The 25,505-nt window shown below is 35.1% G+C and overlaps 1 protein-coding gene across 3 annotated transcripts in view; it reads left to right on the forward strand.

Annotated features, from left to right (window-relative positions):
• LOC141400588 (secernin-2) overlaps positions 1–24,150 on the forward strand; it is a 32,840-nt gene extending 8,690 nt beyond the window's left edge. For 2 of the 3 annotated variants that reach the window (XM_073979873.1, XM_073979863.1), the window contains 3 exons: positions 2,465–2,992; positions 3,209–3,652; positions 23,299–24,150. In XM_073979873.1, the coding sequence (XP_073835974.1) occupies positions 2,837–2,992; positions 3,209–3,652; positions 23,299–23,781 (1,083 nt within the window). In that variant the 5' untranslated portion in view covers positions 2,465–2,836 and the 3' untranslated portion in view covers positions 23,782–24,150. Of the gene's footprint in view, positions 1–1,704; positions 2,284–2,464; positions 2,993–3,208; positions 3,653–23,298 lie in introns of those variants that run through there. The other variant, XM_073979856.1, reaches the window with a different exon arrangement.
• The last annotated feature ends 1,355 nt before the right edge of the window (positions 24,151–25,505 follow it).

A 25,505-nucleotide genomic window follows, 5' to 3' on the forward strand; every position in this document is an offset into this window, starting at 1 on the left:
GGGAAATGACGGGTTGCCAGGTAACGTCATTTGTCAGACCAGGTGACACGATGGTTATGTCAGGCGAACTGTGACATTCTCCTCTAATTCTGGTAGGGGCCTCCTCATTGACCGTGCAAAACGTAGAGCTATCAATCTGCTCAGCCAGCGCTGTACCTCTCTGGTCGTTTCCGAGGGCCGAATGCCACATCTCATGATGCGCATTAAAATCCCCCAGGACCAGACGATTATGACCTTGCAAGAGCGGGCTAATGTCAGGACTATAATCAGGGATACAGCTATTTCTCGGCGGGATGTATACATTCAGCAACTCTATCTCGGCAGCTCCACACCTGACTGCTACCCCCATACATTCCATGTACGGGTCATTAGAGACAGGCTCAAGCGAGATAGGTCTGTATTGGACAGACTGGTGCAATAGGAAAGCCAATCCCCCACCTCCACTTCTGGTGCGATCTTTCCTCAAAACATTGTAACCATCACAATGCTCTAAGCTGTGGTTGTTGTTCAGCTTGGTTTCCTGCACCGCCACGACCTTGATGTTCTTCCGACTCATAAAATCTACTATCTCCTAGATCTTACCTCGGAGTCCATTGCAATTCAATTGCAAAAAGGCTGCATTTTCGGGAATTGGGACAACAACGGCTGGTGTTAAAGGCTGCGTGTGCGGTTGTTGTCGAGGGGACTGCGGGGGAGTTTCGTAATCAGACGACGAGGGAGTCTCGTAATCCGACGACGACTCACTGGGGACTGTGTTCACGCAGCATGCAGCAACATAGTCCCTGTCGTAGTCCCTCACGTGGACGAGTCCAGAGCAACCCCTTAGATGCACCCACTCCTGACATCTATTGCATCTCACCGAAGGTTGGATGTGGGTAAAGATGCGGATGTGACAAACTGAGCACAGATATATTGGTCCTGGGTTTTCCTCCGTCCCGGCTCGGACCAATAGAATTCGGAGCAGGCATTCCGGGATATTCTGCTCCCAATACAGAAAAACGAAACAAATACAAACATGTACACACTCAGGTGACAGCCGCTGGCCGGAACATTGGTTTTGTGTTGTTCCGGGTCAATCCGGTACGAAAGAACCCGCTGCCGTGGGAACGCATGCGGATTTGAAAAGAGGCTCTGGCATTCGTTTATAATTTGACATTTGGGGAAGCAAGCGACGATTGATTCTGTTCTGGCCTTTAAGGCGATTGGGAGGAATTTCCTGTGTTTTATTAAGACCTCTTAATTTGATCGCTTATCTGAAATCTGAAATGTTTACCACTGATAGATCTTTACGTCCTGATTACAAAAATATAAAGTTTGTTGGGGGGAAGTCCATACTTCCCGAGATTGGGCCTCTTAAATTCCGAAAATTCCCTTGTTAAAGTAAGAAAAAAAAAAATTAAATTAAAAAATAATGTGGTTTTCGTGCCCTAAATTGGCTCCTGTCCATCCATAGGAGAAAGTCTTAAATCCCCGGCCGAAGGCCGTCTACTTAGAAAAAACTTACAATTTAAAAAAAATTTCAGATTTTTTCCGTCAGCTGGTAGGGTATTCAATTTGTTCCGACCTTTTAATCAAAAACCGCTAAAATCACAAAACAAAAATAACATTGCTGCATTGACAACATTGTTTATGAGTGATTAGTGGCAAAACACAGTGAGAACGAGAGAGCATAACATCTCTTCTCACTCGAAGGTGTTAATTAACAGTGTTACCAGAGTACATGCAAAGTTAGTAGTTAGTGGTGTCTAGTCGAAGACAAAATAAGTAATTAAATACGATTTTTAACAACCACCTCAATGAAATCAAAAAACAAAGGGTTGAATTAATTATTAAAATAATTAAAATTAAAGAAAAAATAAACAAAACAAGAGAAGGAATTAAATGTTTGTTTCTCCATTCATACCAAAAACCGCTAAATGAAAAACTTTGCATAACCGTTGTTTGTTGGTCGGGTAGACGACTAAATCTCAACAACTCGAGAGAGTATGCATGCTAATCTTCTCTTTTGCCTAAAAAAATAAACGAACGACGAATGAAGAAAAAACCCTAATTACCCGCGCCGCGCAGTACACAAGCTTGCCACCACCCCCCGCAACCAGAACCACACAACAACAACAATTTGCAATTACAAACAGCAGCAGCGCGGCGGAGCAGTAGGCAGCGTTCGGTTGCTGGCTTTCCACCCTCATTCATTTCGTAGTTAGTTCTTCAGTTCTTATTGGAATATAGAAACAAAAAGTCTTATAGGTACACAATTAAAATATCCGAACGAAAATCGCGAAGGTAATTAAAAAATTAACACATCAAAAATAAGTGAAAAAAGGGTTAATAAAACAAAATCTGATCAAGAAAAAGAAACAATAAAAACAAATAAAGAGAGAGTTAATTGAAAAATAAAACAAAGTGGCAAATGGTGTGAATTAAAGTAAAAATGATTTTTTTTTTTAATTTTTTCTTATTGTAGTTTAAACCGGAGTTGGTTGGTGTCTCTCTGTGTCCGCGCGTGTGTCTGTGTGTGTGTGGAGGTTTCTCCTCTGTTTCTAATTCGGGCTCTTTGTTGCGTACAGTACATTGACGTTGGCTCTGGCTGGCATCCAATACGTTAGCACAGTAGTAAGTTACCGCTGCTAGCTGGCTCTGGCTCTGACTAACTTCAACTAAAGACAAAAACAACAAAAGAAGAAATAAAAAAATCAATTATTTTTGGGCGAGAATTATTAACTACTTTTTCGGCCACTAATTGGAAGAAAAAAGAAAGACAAATTTCTTTGTGGATTATTGGTGTCTGGAATATTCGGCGGTGGTCGTGTCTACATAGACGGAAGTGATTGGGAAAATGAGTGATAGTACTCAAGGAAATTGTTTTGTGGCTATGCCACCAAACACGGCATCGGATTCTGTCATCATTGGGCGTAATTCGGAAAATCCTAGCCTTGTGGGTGTGGCCCAAGAGGTGGCCTACTATGAACCATCGGAATCTCTGGAGGGCAAGGTGAGTAGTAGTAGAACGAACGAAAGTGTGTGTGATGTTGTTTTCCTTTATTATTTGTTGTTGTTGTTATTGTTTGTGTTTACAAATCAAGAATGGATGGATGGATGGTTAGTTTTGTTTATTCTGAGTGAATTGAAAAAAAAAAAAACAACAAAAATAGAATCTGCATTACCTCATTATTAATGTATTTGTTGTTGTTTATTTATGTTTTTATAGAGGCATTTATTGCCCGACTGCACCACCCCTTTAAGAGTGGTCTTGCAGAAGCCCAGTCCCGGTGTTTGGGGTGGTGATTGTGGCTCCAATGAACGTAGCGTCAGCATTGCCATAACCTGGGCCAATGAAATCAAGGGCGATGTTACGGTCTATGATGTGATCCGTTTGGCTTTGGCCTCTTCGGAAACCGCGGATGATGCTTTCGATTGCATCTTGGAATTGATAACGCGTTATGGTGATAATGATGCCAAATTCAGCTTGATTGTGGGTGATCCCACCAAGGTATGGATCATTAGCTGTGCCGGTAAAAATTGGGCAGGTCAACAAATCCTCAAGGGGGTACATCATCTACCCAACGATGGCATGGCTGTTACCAAGGATTATGAACGTTCCAATGAGGATCTAGGTGAATCGTTGAGAAAGCGGGCCCGCTGGGATGGTGAGGTAAATATGTGAAGCAAAATTTTTATACAAACAAAAAAAAACATAATTTTAAGAAGAGTTTTCAAGATCTCCGTCATTAGTTTCAAAAAATAAAAGCCTCTCGATAAGTTTGCTATAGAAAAATTTGCCGTTCGACAAGTTTTCTATGGAAAAACTTTCCGTTTGACAAGTTTTCTATGGGAAGACTTGCCCTTCGACAAGTTTTCTATGGGAAGACTTGCCCTTCGACAAGTTTTCTATGGAAAAACTTTCCCTTTGACAAGTTTTCTATGGGAAAACTTGCACTTCGACAAGTTTTCTATGGGAAAACTTGCACTTCGACAAGTTTTCTATGGGAAAACTTGCCCTTCGACAAGTTTTCTATACAAAAACCTGGCTTTCGACGAGTTTTCTGTAAAAACCCTAGCCTTTAGACGAGTTTTCTATAGAAAATGTAGATTTTCGACGAGTTTTATACAGAGAGTTTTCTCGACAGTAGAAAAACCTGGCTTTCGACAAATTTTCTACAGAAAACCACGCCTTTCGACAATTTTTCTACAGAAAACCACGCCTTTCGACAATTTTTCTACAGAAAACCACGCCTTTCGACAATTTTTCTACAGAAAACCACGCCTTTTGACAATTTTTCTACAGAAAACCACGTCTTTCGACAAGTTTTCTACAGAAAACCACGCCTTTCGACAAGTTTTCTACAGAAAACCACGCCTTTCTACAAGTTTCCTACAGAAAACCACGCCTTTCGACAATTTTTCTACAGAAAACCACGCCTTTCGACAATTTTTCTACAGAAAACCACGTCTTTCGACAAGTTTTCTACAGAAAACCACGCCTTTCGACAAGTTTTCTACAGAAAACCACGCCTTTCGACAAGTTTTCTACAGAAAACCACGCCTTTCGACAAGTTTCCTACAGAAAACCACGCCTTTCGACAAGTTTTCTACAGAAAACCACGCCTTTCGACAAGTTTTCTACAGAAAACCACGCCTTTCGACAAGTTTTCTATAGAAAACCTCGCCTTTCAACAAGTTTTCTATAGAAAACCTCGCCTTTCGACAAGTTTTCTATAGAAAACCTCACCTTTCGACAAGTTTTCTATAGAAAACATCGCCTATCGACAAGTTTTCTATAGAAAACCTATACGAAAACTTAGCTTACGACAAGTTTATACAGCAAAACATGGCTTTCGACCAGTTTTCTATAGAAAAACTTGGCTTCCGACAAGTTTTCTATAGAGAAACTTTATTATCAACATGTTTTCTTTAGAGAAATTTGGTTTCGACAAGTCTTCTATACAAAAACTTGATTTTCGACCAGTTTTCTATAGTGAAAAAATAGATTATCGACCAGATTTCTATAGAAAAACATGTTTTTCGACCAGTTTTCTATAGAAAAACATGGTTTTCGACCAATTTTCTATAGAAAAACTTGGTTTTCGACCAGTTTTTTATAGAAAAACTCGATTTTCAAAGAGTTTTCTATAGCGACTCTTCGTTTTCGACAATTCTGCTGTAGAGAAACTTGGTTTTCGACAAGTCTTCTATAGAGAAACTTTTCGTCATGTTTTCTATAGAGAAAATTGGTTTTCGACATGTTTTCTATAGAGAAACGTGATTTCGACAAGTTTTCTATAGAGAAGCTTGATTTTCGACCAATTTTCTATAAAGAAAAAATAGTTTTTCGACCAGTTTTCTATAGAAAAACATGGTTTTCGACCAGTTTTCTATACAAAAACTTGCCCTTCGACAAGTTTTCTATACAAAAACTTGACCTTCCACAAGTTTTCCATATAAAAACTTGCGCTTCGACAAGTTTTCTTTACAAAACCTTGGCCGATGACAAGTTTTCTATAGAAAAACTTGCGCTTCTATAGAGAAACTTGCTCTTCGTCAAGTTTTCTATAGAAACACTTGCCCTCCGAAAGGTCAGTTTTCCTATGGGAAAACTAGTCGAAAGTCTTGGTTTCCTATGGAAAACTAGTCGAAAGTCCAGGTTTCCTATGGAAAACTTGTTGAAAGACCAGTTTTCGTATAGAAAGCTTGTTGAAAGACCAGTTTTCGTATAGAAAACTTGCTGAAAGACCAGTTTTCGTCTAGAAAACTTGTCGAAAGAGCAGTTTTCGTCTAGAAAACTTGTCGAAAGAGCAGTTTTCGTCTAAAAAACTTGTCGAAAGACCAGTTTTCGTATATAGAAAACTTGTCGAAGGGCAAGTTTTCCCATAGAAAACTTGTCGAAAGACCAGTTTTCGTCTAGAAAACTTATCGTTAGACCAGTTTTCGTATAGAAAACTTGTCAAAAGACCAGTTTCCGCTTAGGAAACTTGTCGAAATACCAGTTTTCGTCTAGAAAACTTGTCGAAAGACCAGTTTTCGTCTAGAAAACTTGTCGAAAGACCAGTTTTCGTCTAGAAAACTTGTCGAAAGACCAGTTTTCGTCTAGAAAACTTGTCGAAAGACCAGTTTTCGTCTAGAAAACTTGTCGAAAGACCAGTTTTCGTCTAGAAAACTTGTCGAAAGACCAGTTTTCGTCTAGAAAACTTGTCGAAAGACCAGTTTTCGTCCAGAAAACTTGTCGAAAGACCAGTTTTCGTCCAGAAAACTTGTCGAAAGACCAGTTTTCGTCTAGAAAACTTGTCGAAAGACCAGTTTTCGTCTAGAAAACTTGTCGAAAGACCAGTTTTCGTCTAGAAAACTTGTCGAAAGACCAGTTTTCGTCTAGAAAACTTGTCGAAAGACCAGTTTTCGTCTAGAAAACTTGTCGAAAGACCAGTTTTCGTCTAGAAAACTTGTCGAAAGACCAGTTTTCGTGTAGAAAACTTGTCGAAAGACCAGTTTTCGTCTAGAAAACTTGTCGAAAGACCAGTTTTCGTCTAGAAAACTTGTCGAAAGACCAGTTTTCGTCTAGAAAACTTGTCGAAAGACCAGTTTTCGTCTAGAAAACTTGTCGAAAGACCAGTTTTCGTCTAGAAAACTTGTCGAAAGACCAGTTTTCGTCTAGAAAACTTGTCGAAAGACCAGTTTTCGTCTAGAAAACTTGTCGAAAGACCAGTTTTCGTCTAGAAAACTTGTCGAAAGACCAGTTTTCGTCTAGAAAACTTGTCGAAAGACCAGTTTTCGTCTAGAAAACTTGTCGAAAGACCAGTTTTCGTCTAGAAAACTTGTCGAAAGACCAGTTTTCGTCTAGAAAACTTGTCGAAAGACCAGTTTTCGTCTAGAAAACTTGTCGAAAGACCAGTTTTCGTCTAGAAAACTTGTCGAAAGACCAGTTTTCGTCTAGAAAACTTGTCGAAAGACCAGTTTTCGTCTAGAAAACTTGTCGAAAGACCAGTTTTCGTCTAGAAAACTTGTCGAAAGACCAGTTTTCGTCTAGAAAACTTGTCGAAAGACCAGTTTTCGTCTAGAAAACTTGTCGAAAGACCAGTTTTCGTCTAGAAAACTTGTCGAAAGACCAGTTTTCGTCTAGAAAACTTGCCGAAAGACCAGTTTTCGTCTAGAAAACTTGCCGAAAGACCAGTTTTCGTCTAGAAAACTTGCCGAAAGACCAGTTTTCGTCTAGAAAACTTGTCGAAAGACCAGTTTACGTCTAGAAAACTTGTCGAAAGACCAGTTTTCGTCTAGGAAACTTGCCGGTAGGCCTGTTTTCGTTTAGAAAACTTGCAGATAGGCCAGTTTGGTTACAGGAAACTGAGTATGGAATGAGTACTCTTTTGAAAAACTTATCGAATTTGAAAGCTATAGTATTGAGTCGGAGATCTTGAAAATCATGCCATTACAACTCTAAACCTCAACATAGTAATTTCCTTGTTTTTTTTTTTATTATTTTTTTACCAATCCAAAAACAAGGTCTCTGAAAAGGATACACCTACAGAGCTGAGTTAATATTCATCAAATGGATTTATTAGTTTTATGATTTTCCTCGTTTTTCCAATTTAGTATTCAAAACTATTTAATTCAAATTTACCAAATTTATTTGAAATAAAAACCTACAACAAAGTTCCTATTGATTAGAAATTTGGCACTTTTTTAAATTTTTACGGAAAGGAAACAGGAAACTAGACATATAGACGTGCAGAATAAATTCTAATTAGAAAAATGAATCCAACAAATTTTCCATTTAAAAAATGGAAGCAAATGCTAATTAGTTTCTTCTTTTTTCTCCTTATTTGCGCGTTATGGAAAGTGTAAACAAAAAATTCCTTTACGGAGAAAAAGAAATCAGCTTTCGTTGCGATTTATTATCCAATGAGACATTTTTAATTAACCTCCAATTATAATTGTGAGTACATACTTGTTTGTTGTTTGCATTGTTGTTATTGCTGTATTCTTCTTCCCTTCTCTACTCATCACCTACCAACCAACCAACCAACCAAACACACACCAACTAAATGAGTAATTTTCTTTCATTTGTTTGAGTTCTCATTTATAAATGAGAGACTTTTTTAGTTGTTGTGTTGATTAATAACAACTCATTGCTGCTGCTGCTGCCGGCGCTGCCATTGCGACGGCGGCGTCTGGTTGTGGGGTTTTTGTTTTTTCTGTTGTTCAGAGAGTGTTGAAATTAAAATTGTAATTACATTTTCCCCAATGCTCCAATGTGTACGTTACATTACACTGGCAAACATGCGTACTTGACGACGTACCTGTAACGGCTGGGTTAACATAACTGCGGGCCGCTGTTGTCATTCTGCATATCCACACATCCGTGTAGAATACAACTCTGCTGTTTGTAATTAGCCCCCACAGAGTATACAGGGTTGCATTTTTGCACAGCATCCATTTGAAGGAACGAGAGAGCATCTCACCATGCAAAATAAAAACAAACCATTTAATTCTCTGGCTCTCTGTGTATGTTTTGTTCTGTTATGTTGTGTTGGGGTTTCTCTCCTGATGGGGCATGCATGCTGCTGCTGCTGTGAGTTAAATTGGTTTCATGTGTGTGGGGAGAGTGAGAACCACTCAACACCCACAATAAACAACACTCATTTACGCTTGCCACCTTGCACCTTGCTGCTGGCTTTGATGTGTGTAGCAAGCAGTCAACCCCCCTCTTGCTGCCCGCCCTCGCTCACACTAACAAAGTAATGAGATGCAAAAAGGACTTCCTCCTTTTTTGCGCTGCTGCCTGCCATCCATATTCGTCGTCCGTCGTTCATCGTTATGAATAAAAAAGTTTCTCAAATAATTTTCTTGATATAAGAAAAAGTTGCCTGTACATAGAAAAATAATTTTCCCTCTTTGCTTACGCTTTTTTTTGCCGCCTTTTTCTTTTTTTTTTTTTGCATACATAAACTTTGTTGTAGGAAGCAGTGGCAGGGCAGGCAGGCTGCAGCATCACCATCATCATCGTCGTCGTTATAAGTCGTTAGTTGATGTTAAGGACTTTTTTTGTTTGTTTGCTTTTCTTTTTGTAAAGAGTAGAGGAATGAGAAATTACAGGAACAAGAGTGTTGGGTGAGGGAGGTGGAATGAGAAGGTGGAATTTGTAAAAAAGGTGGTGGTTGAATGAAAGATTTTTCATTTGCCTTACCACCCACCCGCTCGCCTGCTGCTGCCACAGATTAGTAAAAAGAACAGAACACAGTAGAGACACAATGAAAGAAAATACTTGATGTACATGAACTTTTTTAGCACCACTTACGGTCGTACATTCATACACACACATGTCTACATGTGTTACAGGGTGGAAGTAACCTAAGGCGGGAAGGGGTTTTATCCAAAAAGGAATATATAATTAGATTTTGTTGTCACAAGCTGGAGCAAAAAAGGAAAAAAAAAACATTTTGCTCTCTGGTATACTCAAGGCGTATATTTGATTTTTTGGAAAAAGAGGAATTTTGTTACTTTTTTAAGGATTTTATCTGAAATTTCATTTTAAAGGAAGCAATTAAGAACAGGTTTTATCATCGAAAAAAATCTTATAGAAAAATTGGCGAATTAGGGACAAGATTTTTTATAGAAAATTCGACGCAAATGAGAGACAAGTTTTCCCATAGAAATGTTGTTGATTAGAAGACAAGTTTTCTTATAGAAAAGTTGTCGAATGAGAGAAAAGTTTTCGTATAGAGAAGTTGTCGAATGAGACACAAATTTTCGTATAGAAAAGAGAGACAAATTTTCGTATAGAAAAGTTGTCAATGAGAGACAAATTTTCGTATAGAAAAGTTGTGGAATGAGAGAAAAATGTTCGTATAGAAGTTGTCGAATGAGAGACAAATTTTCGTATAGAAATGTTGTCGAATGAGAGACAAGTTTTCGTATAGAAAAATTGTCGAATGAGAGACAAGTTTTCGTATAGAAAAGTTGTCGAATGAGAGACAAGTTTTCGTATAGAAAAGTTGTCGAATGAGAGACAAGTTTTCGTATAGAAAAGTTGTTCGAATGAGAGACAAGTTTTCGTATAGAAAAGTTGTCGTATGAGAGACAAGTTTTCGTATAGAAAAGTTGTCGAATGAGAGACAAGTTTTCGTATAGAAAAGTTTTCGAATGAGAGGCAAGTTTTCGTATAGAAAAGTTGTCGAATGAGAAACAAGTTTTCGTATAGAAAAGTTGTCGAATGAGAGACAAGTTTTCGTATAGAAAAGTTGTCGAATGAGACACAAATTTTCGTATAGAAAAATTGTCGAATGAGAGACAAGTTTTCGTTTAGAAAAATTGTCGAATGAGAGACAAGTTTTCGTTTAGAAAAGTTGTCGAATGAGAGACAAGTTTTCGTATAGAAAAGTTGTCGAATGAGAGACAAGTTTTCGTATAGAAAAAATGTCGAATGAGAGACAAATTTTCGTATAGAAAAGTTCTCGAATGAGACTCAAGTTTTAGTATTGAAAAGTTGTCGAATGAGAGTTAAGTTTTAGTATAGAAAAGTTGTCGAACGAGAGACAAATTTTTGTATAGAAAAGTTGTCGAATGACAGCCAAATTTTCGTATAGAAAAGTTGTCGAATGAGAGCCAAATTTTCGTATAGAAAAGTTGTCGAATACGAGACAAATTTTAGTATAGAAAAGTTGTCGAATGAGAGACAAATTTTCGTAGAGAAAAGTTGTCGAATGAGAGACAAATTTTCATATAGAAAAGTTGTCGAATGAGAGACAAGTTTTCGTATAGAAAAGTTTTCGAATGAGAGGCAAGTTTTCGTATAGAAAAGTTGTCGAATGAGAGACAAGTTTTCGTATAGAAAAGTTGTCGAATGAGAGACAAGTTTTCGTATAGAAAAGTTGTCGAATGAGAGACAAGTTTTCGTATAGAAAAGTTTTCGAATGAGAGGCAAGTTTTCGTATAGAAAAGTTGTCGAATGAGAGACAAGTTTTCGTAGAGAAAAGTTATCGAATGAGAGACAAGTTTTTGTATAGAAAAGTTGTCGAATGAGAGACAAGTTTTCGTATAGAAAAGTTCTCGAATGAGACTCAAGTTTTAGTATTGAAAAGTTGTCGAATGAGAGTTAAGTTTTAGTATAGAAAAGTTGTCGAACGAGAGACAAATTTTTGTATAGAAAAGTTGTCGAATGACAGCCAAATTTTCGTATAGAAAAGTTGTCGAATGAGAGCCAAATTTTCGTATAGAAAAGTTGTCGAATACGAGACAAATTTTAGTATAGAAAAGTTGTCGAATGAGAGACAAATTTTCGTAGAGAAAAGTTGTCGAATGAGAGACAAATTTTCATATAGAAAAGTTGTCGAATGAGAGACAAGTTTTCGTATAGAAAAGTTTTCGAATGAGAGGCAAGTTTTCGTATAGAAAAGTTGTCGAATGAGAGACAAGTTTTCGTATAGAAAAGTTGTCGAATGAGAGACAAGTTTTCGTATAGAAAAGTTGTCGAATGAGAGACAAGTTTTCGTATAGAAAAGTTTTCGAATGAGAGGCAAGTTTTCGTATAGAAAAGTTGTCGAATGAGAGACAAGTTTTCGTATAGAAAAGTTGTCGAATGAGAGACAAGTTTTCGTATGGAAAAGTTGTCGAATGAGAGACAAGTTTTCGTATAGAAAAGTTTTCGAATGAGAGGCAAGTTTTCGTATAGAAAAGTTGTCGAATGAGAGACAAGTTTTCGTATAGAAAAGTCGCAATAATCTAAACCAATCCAAGTAATGTGGATGACATTGAGACGTTTCCCATATACATTCACCTTTGATTAAATTCCAATATGATTAAATTAAAACCTCATCCAAATAATGAGCACGATATATAAAGCCTTTTCTAATACTACGGATAACATTGAGCCCTTATCCAAACAATTTGAATTACATTAAAACCATATCCAATAACATGGAAACCTTATCCAAATACCATGGTTGATATTTAAACCTTATCCAGATGCATTGGACAACATTTTTAGCTTATCCAAATACAATGTATAACATTTAAACCTTGTCCATGCACCTCGGATAGTATTTAAACCTAGTACAAGTACCTTGGATAACATTTAAACCTTATCCAAGTGAATTGAATAACATTTCAAGGTTATACAAATACCACGGATAACATTTAAACTTTATCCAAGTACCTTGACTGGTATTTAAACCTTGTACAAATATCTTGGATAACATTTAAACATTATCCACGTACATTATATAACATTTAAACCTTATCCAAATACTATGTATAACATATAAACCTTATCCAAATACTTTGGATAAATTTAAACTTTATCCAAGTGCGTTGGATAACATTTAAACCTTATCCTAGTAGCTTGGATAACATATAAACCGTATCCACGTACCTTGGATAACATTCAAACCTTATCCAAATACCACGAATAACATTTAAACTTTATCCAAACACTACGGATAACATTTAAATTTTCTCCAAATGCCAAGGATAACATTTAAACCGTATCCAAGTACTATGGATAACATTTAAACCTTATCCACATACCCCGGATAACATTTAGAGCTTATGCAAATTCCATGAATAACGTCTGCACCTACTCGAAATACCCTTGATAACGTTTCAACCTTTTCCAAATACCGTGGATAATACTTAAACCTTATCCACATACCCCGGATAATATTTAAAGCTTGTCCAAATGCCATGGATATCATTTAAAATCATGTCCAAATTCCATAAACAATGTCTACACCTACTCCAAATTCCCTGGATAAAAACCTTTTCGCAAGGCCGTGGATAACATGTAAAACTTAGCCACATTCCACGGAAATCATTTAAACCTTATCCAAATTCTACGGATAAAGTTTAAATCTTCTCCAAATACCATGGAAAACATTAAAACCTTATCCAGATACTGTGGATAACATTTAAACCTTATCCATACACTATGGATAACATTTAAGCGTTATCCAAATACCAAGGATAACAATTAAATCTCATTTAAAAATTTGTTTAAGGTTATTTTCATTTCATTCCTCTCCCAAAAAAGGCCTTAACAACTTATACAAATGCAACGGATAACATTTAAACTTTATCCAAGTATCTTGAATAGTATTTAAACCTTATACAGATGCCTTGGATAACATTTAAACATTATCCACGTACATTGGATAATATTTAAACCTTATCCAAATACAATGGATAACGTATAAACATATCCAAGTAGCTTGGATAACATATAAAACATATCCAAGTACATTGGATAACATTCAAACCTTATCCAAGTACATTGGATAAAATTTAAACTTTATCCAAATACCATGGATAACATTTAAACTTTATCCGAATACTGGGATAACATGTTGACTTTATCCAAATGCCAAGGATAACATTTAAAACTCATCCAGATATCACGGATAACATTTAAACCTTATCCACATACCGCGGATAACATTTAAAGCGTATCCAAACACAATGGATAACATTTAAACATTATTCAAGTAGCATGGATAACATTTAAACCTTATCCAAACACTACGGATAACCTTTAAACCTTATCCGCATACCCCGGATAAGATTTAAAGCCTATCCAAACACAATGGATAACATTTAAACCTTATTCAAGTAGCATGGATAACATTTAAACCTTATCCAAACACTGCGGATAACATTTAAATCTTATCCAAATACTGCGGATAACGTTTAAATCTTCCCCAAATACCATGGATAACATTAGAAACCTTATCCAAATACTGCGGATAACATTAAAACCTTATCCATACACTATGGATAACATTTAAGCTTTATCCAAATACCAAGGATAACAATTAAATCTCATTTAAAAATTATTCTTGTCAATTTGTAATGTTTAAGGTTTTTTTCATTTCATTCCTCCCCCAAAAAAAGGCCTTAACAACCTGGCCGATGTTTTTCCTACATTTCGAGGACCTCATTAGCTGCATCATAATCCATCCATACACGCTACACAATGTAAAATAATGATGATTGTTGTTGTTGGCTATTGTGTGTGTTTGTGTGCTGGTGGTGGGGAGCTTGCCAATGGCTGAAAAGTTATTTGAGGATTTATGTTTTTTCTGCTGTTGATTACTGACTGCCTTGCTGGCTGGATGGTTGGTTGGTTGGTTGACTGAAAAGAGATGCAGTGCTTAACGTCATCGAGATGTTGTAGTATGTGAAGCGGTTTTTTTTGCTTCTTAGCCAGGTTATGTGCAGGAATGGCTGTTAATAATTGCTGGAGAAATACAATTTTAATTTCTTCTTTTGTGTGAGTGTGATTATATGCAGAAAAGGACGGAAGGAAGGAAGAAAAGGGGTTTGCAAAAAAACAAAACTTTTGTTGTTAGAAGATTCTAAGATGTCTGGTTGGAGGGAGAAATGTGTCTGAAACGTAATTGCAAAAAAGTAAAGAAATTGGAATCAGGTATATGTTCATTATAGGAACACAATATTATTTAAATTCCTATGTTTTATGGAACATCAAATTTTCTTCCATTTCCTGGAAAATAACTTTCTCTAGAACTAAACGTAGGTTTACCTCTTATGCATTACAATTAAATTGTAATGCAAGTTCTATATTTGCAGTGCCAGCTTTCTTCCACTTTTTTGCTCTATAACGCCAAGCGTCTCAAGTTTCTATTAAAGCTGATGAGCATTTATTTTGTTGCAATGACAACGACACCATAGTCTCCAGATTATTATTGTTGTTGTTGTTTGTCATTATCATCAACGCTCGTTCTTGTGTTTCCATTCAGGTCACTAATTGGATAAATAGTTTCAATGAATTTTATTCATTAGTCGCAACAGCAGCAGCAGCAGCAAAGATTATGTTTAATAGTCAGATTTCCTACAACAATAATCGCAACACAACACAAAACGTGATATGGGAAACGAGCTGTTAGTTGCCAACAATCTAGATTTCGAATTAAATGTGAAATTAATAGGGGAGACATACATTTAAACCTTATGCAAATGACATGGATGATATTTAGACATTATCCAAATAAGGAGGATAACATTTAAAGCTTATCCAAATACCATGGATAACATTTAAACTTTATCCAATTACCATGGACAACATTTAAACCTTATCCAATTACCACGGATAGCAATTAAACTTTATCCAATTACCACGGATAACATTTAAACCTTATCCAAATCCATTGATAACATTTAAAATTTATCCATATACCATGGATAACATTTAAAGCTTATCCAAATACCATGGATAACATTTAAAGTTTATTCAAATACCATGGACAACATTTAAACTTTATCCAAACCCATTGACAACATTTAAAGTTTATCCATATACCATGGATAACATTTAGAATTTATTTAAATACCATGGATAACATTACAACCTTATCCAAATACCATGGATAGCATTACAACCTTATCTAAATACCATGGATAACATTACAACCTTATCTCTATAGCGCGGATAACATTTAAACCTTATCCAAATGCCAAGGAAAAAATTTCGCACATATCCAAAAACCATGCATAACATTTAATCCTTATCCAAATATCATGGATAACATTTAAACCTTATCCAAATGCCATGGCTATCATTTAAAACGTATCCAAATATCATGGATAACATTTATATTTTACCCAAATACCATGGATAACATTTAATCCTTATCCAAATATCATGAATAACATTTAAACTTTATCCAAATATCATGGATAACATTTAAACCTTATCCAAATATCATTGATAACATTTAAAACATGTCCAAATACGATGGATAACATTTAAACCTTATCCAAATCCATGGATAACATTTATATTATTTCCAAATACCATGGATAACATTTAATCCTTATCCCAGTATCATGAATAACATTTAAACTTTATCCAAATATCATGAATAACATTTAAACCTTATCCAAATATCATTGATAACATTTAAACCTTATCCAAATATCATGGATAACATTTAAACCTTATCCAAATATCATGGATAACATTTAAAACTTTTCCAAATTCAATGGATAACATTTATATTTTATCCAAATACCATGGATAACATTTAATCCTTATCCAAATATCATGGATAACATTTAAACCTTATCCAAATATCATGGATAACATTTAAACCTTATCCAAATACCATGGATAACATTAAACCATATCCAAATACCACGGATAAGATTTAAACCTTATCCAAATGCCGCAGAAAATATTTCGCACATATCCAAAAACCATGCATAACATTTAAACCATATCCAAATATCATGGATAACATTTAAAACTTATCCACATATCATAGATAACATTTAAACCCTATCCAAATACCGTGGATAACATTCAAACCTTATCTAAATACCGTGGATACCATTTAAACCTTATCCAAACATCATGGATAACATTTAAAACTTTTCCAAATTCGATGTCTAACATTTAGAACTTATCCAAATACCATGGATAACATTTAATCCTTATTCAAATATCATGGATAACATTTATATTTTATCCAAATACCATGGATAACATTTAATCCTTATCCAAATATCATGGATAACATTTAAACCTTATCCAAATATAATGGATAACATTTAAAACTTATCCAAATATCAAGGATAGCATTTAAAACTTGTCCAAACACGATGGATAACATTTGAACCTTATCCAAATCCATGGATAAAATTTAACGCTTATCCAAATATCATGTATAACATTTAAAACTTATCCACATATCAAAGATAACATTTAAACCCTATCCAAATACCGTGGATAACATTTAAACCTTATCTAAATACCGTGGATACCATTTAAACTTTATCCAAACATCATGGATAACATTTAAAACTTTTCCAAATTCGATGGCTAACATTTAGAACTTATCCAAATACCATGGATAACATTTATATTTTATCCAAATACCATGGATAACATTTAATCCTTATCCAAATATCATGGATAACATTTAAACCTTATCCAAATATAATGGATAACATTTAAAACTTATCCAAATATCAAGGATAGCATTTAAAACTTGTCCAAACACGATGGATAACATTTGAACCTTATCCAAATCCATGGATAAAATTTAACGCTTATCCAAATATCATGTATAACATTTAAAACTTATCCACATATCAAAGATAACATTTAAACCCTATCGAAATACCGTGGATAACATTTAAACCTTATCTAAATACCGTGGATACCATTTAAACTTTATCCAAACATCATGGATAACATTTAAAACTTTTCCAAATTCGATGGCTAACATTTAGAACTTATCCAAATACCATGGATAACATTTATATTTTATCCAAATATCATGGATAACATTTAATCCTTATCCAAATATCATGGATAACATTTAAACCTTATCCAAATACCATGGATAACATTAAACCATATCCAAATACCACGGATAAGATTTAAACCTTATCCAAATGCCGCAGAAAATATTTCGCACATATCCAAAAACCATGCATAACATTTAAACCATATCCAAATATCATGGATAACATTTAAAACTTATCCACATATCATAGATAACATTTAAACCCTATCCAAATACCGTGGATAACATTCAAACCTTATCTAAATACCGTGGATACCATTTAAACCTTATCCAAACATCATGGATAACATTTAAAACTTTTCCAAATTCGATGTCTAACGTTTAGAACTTATCCAAATACCATGGATAACATTTAATCCTTATTCAAATATCATGGATAACATTTAAACCTTATCCGAATATCATGGATAACATTTAAAACTTGTCCAAACACGATGGATAACATTTGAACCTTATCCAAATCCATGGATAAAATTTAACGCTTATCCAAATATCATGGATAACATTTAAAACTTATCCACATATCATAGATAACATTTAAACCCTATCCAAATACCGTGGATAACATTTAAGACTTATCCAAATACCATGGATAAAATTTAAACCTTATCCAAATATCATGGATAACATTTAAAACTTATCCAAATATCATGGATAACATTAAAAACTTATCCAAACATCATGTATAACATTTAAACCTTATCTAAATACAACCTTATCCCTATAGCGTGGATAACATTTAAACCTTATCCAAATATCATGGATAACATTTAAAACTTATCCAAATATCATGGATAACATTTAAGACTTATCCAAATACCATGGATAAAATTTAAACCTTATCTAAATACCATGGAAAACATTTAAACCTTATCCAAACATCATGGATAACATTAAACCATATCCAAATACCACGGATAAGATTTAAACCATATCCAAATGCCATGGAAAACATTTCGCACATATCCAAAAACCATGCATAACATTTAAACCATATCCAAATATCATGGATAACATTTAAACCTTATCCACATATCATGGATAAGATTTAGACCCTATCCAAATACCGTGGATAACATTTAAACCTTATCTAAATACCGTGGATACCATTTAAACTTTATCCAAATATCATGGATAACATTTAAAACTTGTCCACATATCATAGAGAACATTTAAACCCTATCCAAATACCGTGGATAACATTTAAACCTTATCTAAATACAACCTTATCCCTATAGCGTGGATAACATTTAAACATTATCCAAATACCACGGATAAGATTTAAACCTGGATAAAATTTAAAGCTTATCCAAATATCATGGATAACATTTGAAACTTATCCACATATCATAGATAACATTTAAACCCTATCCAAATACCGTGGATAACATTTAAAACTTATCTAAATACCGTTTAAACCTTATCCAAATACCATGGATAACATTAAACCATATCGAGATACCACGGGTAAGATTTAAACCTTATCCAAATGCCATGGAAAACATTTCGCACATATCCAAAAACCATGCATAACATTTAAACCATATCCAAATATCATGGATAATATTTAAACCTTATCCACATATCATGGATAAGATTTAGACCCTATCCAAATACCGTGGATAACATTTAAACCTTATCTAAATACCGTGGGTACCATTTAAACTTTATCCAAATATCATGGATAACATTTAAAACTTATCCACATATCATAGAGAACATTTAAACCCTATCCAAATACCGTGGATAACATTTAAACCTTATCTAAATACCGTGGATACCATTTAAAGCTTATCCATATACCATGGATAACATTTAAACCTTATCCAAATACCATGGCTAATTTTTTTGTAGATTTGTCAAGAAGAAAACATTTATTATTAATCTATTCTTACAACGTTTCGCCTTCCTTGCACATATCCAATCTAAGAGTAGGAGTTTAATTTCTCATCTTCTTCAACAAAAGCTGTTAGATATATAACCCAGATTATTACCCATAACTTAACCTCCTCCATTAGTTTGATTAAGATTCCCAACAATAATTCTAACACTACTTATGTGTATGTATGTATGTGTGTTCTTGGATTTTTTATCCATAATATAGGCGGGTGAACCAATGGATTATTAATAACAAAAACAAACATTCCTCGCTCCTTATACCCGCCCATAATACAAAAGAAAAAAAGACAACCCGGTAAACAACACTTGGCTTCTGAACAATGGATTATATGATTATTGGATAAAAACTGACAAATCAGTTGTTGTTGTTATTATTATCAAGAGAGAAAATGCTGAGGGACCAATTGGGTACGTTATGTTTTTTGACATATCAAACTTTGAATAAAAAACGTATGCGGAGGACATTTTCTATGTAGAAAAAGTGCAAAAGAAATTTTCTCTCCGTTTCCTTGCTTTCAAGAAAAAATCAAACACACACATAAAGTGATTCCTGCGATTTCATTTCAAATGAGTTTTAAGATTGAGGTTATTTTTGGTATTACCTTCCGTTTTGTTAATGCTTGGCTATGCTCTGTTGTATTGTGAAGCCACTTAAATTAAAAAAAACTCACATTCTTTTTATGTATATTTTTTCTATATAGAGATTGTTTTTCAATTACGATACTTTTGTCTAGAATCAAAGATGTTTTTTTCTTTTAGATTTGAATATTTTATTAAACTGTTCTGAAAATCGCTACGTGCATTATTATATTTAACATTAGGATTTGTTCAACGACGACCACATGTTTCCTTCTCCTAGAAGACCAATAGGTCGTCTCAGTTAATATCAGTTGATCTTCTCATACAAATTCAGAAGGTCGCCCCAAAGAAGGCCCGAAGGTCTTCTCTTAGAAGATCAGAAAAGTTTCCCATTGAAAACCCCAAGAGATCGTTTTAGATAATATCTTTCGATCTCATACAAATTCAGAAGGTCTCCCCAAGAAGGTCTTCTCTTAGAAGACCAGAAAAATTTCCCATTGAAAACCCGACGAGATCCCCAATAGAATACCAGATGGTAAATACTCCCTTCTACTATTCTATGAAGACTTCCTAAAACTCGTCTATAAAGACTAGTTTCAGCTCTTCCTAAAAGATTCCCTTTAGGACTTCTCTTAGAAGACCAGAATGTCTCCCACAAAAGACCAGATCTCATCACAGAATACCAGAAGGTCTTCTCTTAGAAGATCAGAAATTTTTCCTATAGAAAACCCGAAAAGATCCCCAATAGAACCCCAGAAGGTAAATACTCCCTCCTTTAGCTCGTCTGTAAAGACTACTTTCAGCCCATCAAAAACGAGGCCAGAAGGTCTTCCCATAGAAGCACCCTTACTTTCAGAAAGGGCCTAAAAAAGCATCCTTACTTTCAAAAAGGGTCTATAGAAGCATCCTTATTTTCAAAAGCGGTCTATAGAAACACCCTTACTTTCATAAAGGGCCTATAGAAACAACCTTACTTTTAGAAAGGGCCTATGGAAGCACCCTTACTTCCAGAAAGGGTCTGTAGAAGCATCTTCACTTTCATAAGGGGTCTACAGAAACACCCTTACTTTGAGAAAGGATATATAGAACCACCCTTATTTTCAGAAATGGTCTATAGAAGAACCCTTACTTTCAGAAAGGGTCTATAGAAGCACCCTTACTTTCAGAAAGGATCTATAGAAGCATCCTTACTTTCAGAAAGGGTCTATAGAAGTATCCTTACTTTCAGAAAGGGCCTATGGAAGCATCTTTACTTTCAGAATGTGTCTATAAAAGCACCCTTACTTTCAGAAAGGGTCTATGGAAGCACCCTTACTTTCAGAAAGGTTCTATAAAAGCACCTTTACTTTCAGAAAGGGTCTATAGAAGCACCCTTACTTTCAGAAAGGGTCTGTAGAAACACCCTTACTTTCAGAAAGTGTCTATGGAAGCACCCTTACTTTCAGAAAGGTTCTATAAAAGCACCCTTACTTTCAGAAAGGGTCTATAGAAGCACCCTTACTTTCAGAAGGGGTCTATAGAAGCACCTTTACTTTCAGAAAGTGTCTATAGAAGCACACTTACTTTGAGAAAGGGTCTATAGAAGCACCCTTACTTTCAGAAAGGATCTATAGAAGCACCCTTACTTTCAAAAAGGGTCTATAGAAGCATCCTTACTTACGGAAAGGGTCTATAGAAGTATCCTTACTTTCAGAAAGGGCCTATGAAAGCATTCTTACTTTCAAAAATGGTCTATAGAAGCACCTTTTCTTGCAAAAAGGGTATATGGAAACACCCTTACTTTCATAAAGGATCTATAAAAGCACCCTTACTTTCAGAAAGGGTCCATAGAAGTATCCTTACTTTCAGAAAGGGCCTATGGAAGCGTCCTTACTTTGAAAAAGGGTCTATAGAAGCAACCTTACTTTCGAAAAGGGTCTATAGAATCATCCTTACTTTCAGAAAGGATCTATAGAAGCACCCTTAGTTTCAAAAAGGGTCTATAGAAACACCCTTACTTTCAGAAAGGGCCTATGAAAGCACCCTTATTTTCAGAAAGGGCCTATGAAAGCATCCTTACTTTCAGAAAGGGTCCATAGAAGCACCATTACTTTCAGAAAGGGTCTATAGAAGCATCCTTACTTTCAGAAAGGGTCTATAGAAGCACCCCTTACTTTCAGAAAGGGTCCATAGAAGCACCATTACTTTCAGAAAGGGTCTATAGAAGCATTCTTACTTTCAGAAAGGGTCTATAGAAGCACCCTTACTTTCAGAAAGGGTCTATTGAATCATCCTTACTTTCAGAAAGGGTCTAGAGAAGTATCCTTACTTTCAGGAAGGGCCTATGGAAGCATCCTTACTTTCAGAAAGGGTCTATAGAAGCATCCTTACTTTCAGAAAGGGCCTATTGAAGCATCCTTACTTTTAGAAAGGGTCTACAGAAGCATCCTTACTTTCAGAAAGGGTCTATAGAAGCATCCTTACTTTCAGAAAGGGCCTATGGAAGCATCCTTACTTTCAGAAAGGATCTACAGAAGCATCCTTACTTTCAAAAGGGGTCTATAGAAGCATCCTTTCTTTCAGAAAGGGTCTAGAGAAGTATCCTTACTTTCAGGAGGGGCCTATGGAAGGATCCTTACTTTCAGAAAGGATCTATAGAAGCACCCTTACTTTCAGCAAGGGTCTATAGAATCATCCTTACTTTCAGAAAGGGTCTAGAGAAATATCCTTACTTTCAGGAAGGGCCTATGGAAGCATCCTTACTTTCAGAAAGGGTCTATAGAAGCATCCTTACTTTCAGAAAGGGCCTATGGAAGCATCCTTACTTTCAGAAAGGATCTACAGAAGCATCCTTACTTTCAAAAGGGGTCTATAGAAGCATCCTTTCTTTCAGAAAGCCTCCCCATAGATCGTCTATAAAGACTTCCTTTATAGATCGTCTATAAAGGTTCCCTTGTGGTCGTCTATAAAGACTCTCATGTGGTCGTCTATGAAGATCGTCCATAAAGTATGTTTAGCTCGTCTATAAAAGACGACCGTTCAGTTCGTCTATAAAGACGATCTCTTGGCTCGTCTATAAAGACGACCTCTTGGCTCGTCTATAAAGACTCCCTTTAGCTCGTCTATAAAGACGACCGTTCAGTTCGTCTATAAAGACTCCTTTTAGCTCGTCTATAAATACTCCCTTCAGCTCGTCTATAAAGAACGATCGTTCAGCTCGTCTATAAAGACTCTCTTATGGTCGACTAAAAAGACTCCCTTGTCATCGTCTATAAGACCTCCCTTTAGCTCGTCTATAAAACCCCCCTTTAGCTCGTCTATAAAAACTCCCTTCAGGCCGTCAATGAAGGCTCCTTTAGGTCACCTATAAAGACTCCCTTCAGCTTGTAAATAACGGCTACCTTCAGCTTCTCTTTAAGGACTCCATGGTAGTTTTCAGAACAGTTATTTTGAATCTCCAAAAAAACATTTTTGATCTTAGAAAAGCTTCCAAGATTCTCTACTAATTCCCGTGTCTTTCTTTCTTTTTCAGAGTGCAATTGATTTTGCTGCCGCCTTTGATGCCAGTCCTTCGGCCAGCACTGAATGGTGTGGCGATAAACCACCAGATGATGGAACATTTAGTGTAACCGATATGTTCGAGACATTGCGGGCAGCTGCAAAAGAGGAATCTTCACGATCGGCATCGGTATTTGTCCTTTCGAAAAATGGCATTTCATCACATTGGTTTACGGCTACCCCAAATACCAGTGAATCGGTATTTAAACCATTTGTTTTTGCACCCAAACCGAAAATATCACCCTTGACTAAGGCACCACCAGATGGTGGCAATGTGACTCTACTTCACAAGCTACATGGACAACGCAAGACATCGGCATTGGAACATTTAAAGGCTTTGGAAGCGGCATGTGTTGAAGAGGTAACGGCTTATCTGAAAGAACATCCAACTGTTACTGAAGAATTGGATGAACTGATGAAAGATTGTGTTGAGGCTGAGGTGAAATTCTATCGCTAGAATGTCCCTGATAATGATGACGACCCTTGGCTAGCGTGTAATGGATTTATGATTAAAGCAACTACGTTTGGGAGATTGGTTTATTGGAAACTGGGGCAAAGACCGGAGAATGAAATGTATAATGGACTTATGATTGCAGATTTAATGGAAAGGATTTAGACGAACCAGGATGGATGGATTACTGTTAATGACCTTGGCTAATGTATAATGGACTATGTTTAAGTTATTTGTGTATGAATTAAGGCGAATTAAAAATCATAATTGAAAACAATTGATAAGAATAACAACAACAACAAAATCAAATTTTATTAAACAAGAATACAATTTGGTAAAACCTTAAAAATCACAACAACAACAACAAAAAACAAACTCGCATAACTCAAAACCTCGCTTCATAATTTTTGGAATTATGATAAATAATACAAAAACAACAACAAAAACTTAGTTATGTAAGGAAATCTAAATAATGAAAATTTAATATTGAAAAAAAAAAATTTATAAAAAAATAAGGCCTCTTTTGGCCAAATTTAACCAGCCAGTGACCAGGATTTTGTTTGTGGGATTTCAGATTTTTGGATCTTTAAAACAAAATCCTTTTTTAGTTTAGTTTCAATTACCTTGTCCTGAGAAGTTTTGGAGCATTTTTTACCTGATCAGTTTAAAATGCAACATGCCTTCTTGGGAAGCTAATTTTTTCAACCAGATTTGACACAATTTAGGTCTTAACCTAAATTGCCTTACCCGGACTTACGGTTCCAGCAGACTCTTATAATATAACTAAGATAAAGAAGACGATATTCCATTTGATTCATCGATAATGACATCAACCATGAAAACTACAAAGTTCCCCCTGTGTGCTAAGGCAGAGAGATAGAGGGGGGAACTTTGTTTCTTAATTCTATTACTAAAATGGAAAGTTGTAAGACTTTCCAAACTTAGCAGATAACTTGAATGATGACTCTTCATTCACCTTAGGAAATTAGTTGAAGTGACAGACATAACCTTAAAAATATAAACAAAAAAAATTTAAAAATTACCCAAAAAAAAATCTACAAAAAAATATTATTATTAATATTGACAACAACAAAAAGTTTTGTAAATAAATAAACAAAACTTTTAAAAAAATCCCCCCATGATGCATAAAACAGACAAACAAAAACCCCGACATACATAAAATGTTTATTATTTAATAATATTAAAAAAAAAAGATATTAAAAAACATAAAAAACAAAACATATGAAATGAAGTGGAATTCAAAAAGACAATTCAATGTCAATCCACATGTTCCTATTTACACTAACAAAATTATTTAATAATTATAAAAAATAAAAAATATTATTATTATTAAAACGATTTGATTAGTATATCTTATAAAACAAAAACAAAAAAACAAACTGATAAAAAATTTCATATATATATATACATATTATTATTATATAAATATTAGATTTTAGAAATGCAACGCACGAAAAACATGAAAAAATAACAAAAAATATTTGACAAGGATAAACATAACCTATAAAAAATAATACCAAGGGCAAGAAGAAATAACCCATAAAATAATTCCCCCCAAAAAACGAAAACAATATGCAAACACCTCCCCTCCTCCCCCATAAATATTAAAGAAATCTAGTTTATAAGTGATTTCACAACATATACGATACTTGTACTAAATTGTAAAACAGGAGATCACAGGAAGCCAAGGTTTCCTCAAGCCAATTCTT

The sequence above is a fragment of the Musca autumnalis genome, unplaced genomic scaffold (genome assembly GCF_047663935.1).
Source record: "Musca autumnalis isolate F117 unplaced genomic scaffold, ASM4766393v1 scaffold_1, whole genome shotgun sequence".
Lineage (NCBI taxonomy): Eukaryota > Metazoa > Arthropoda > Insecta > Diptera > Muscidae > Musca > Musca autumnalis.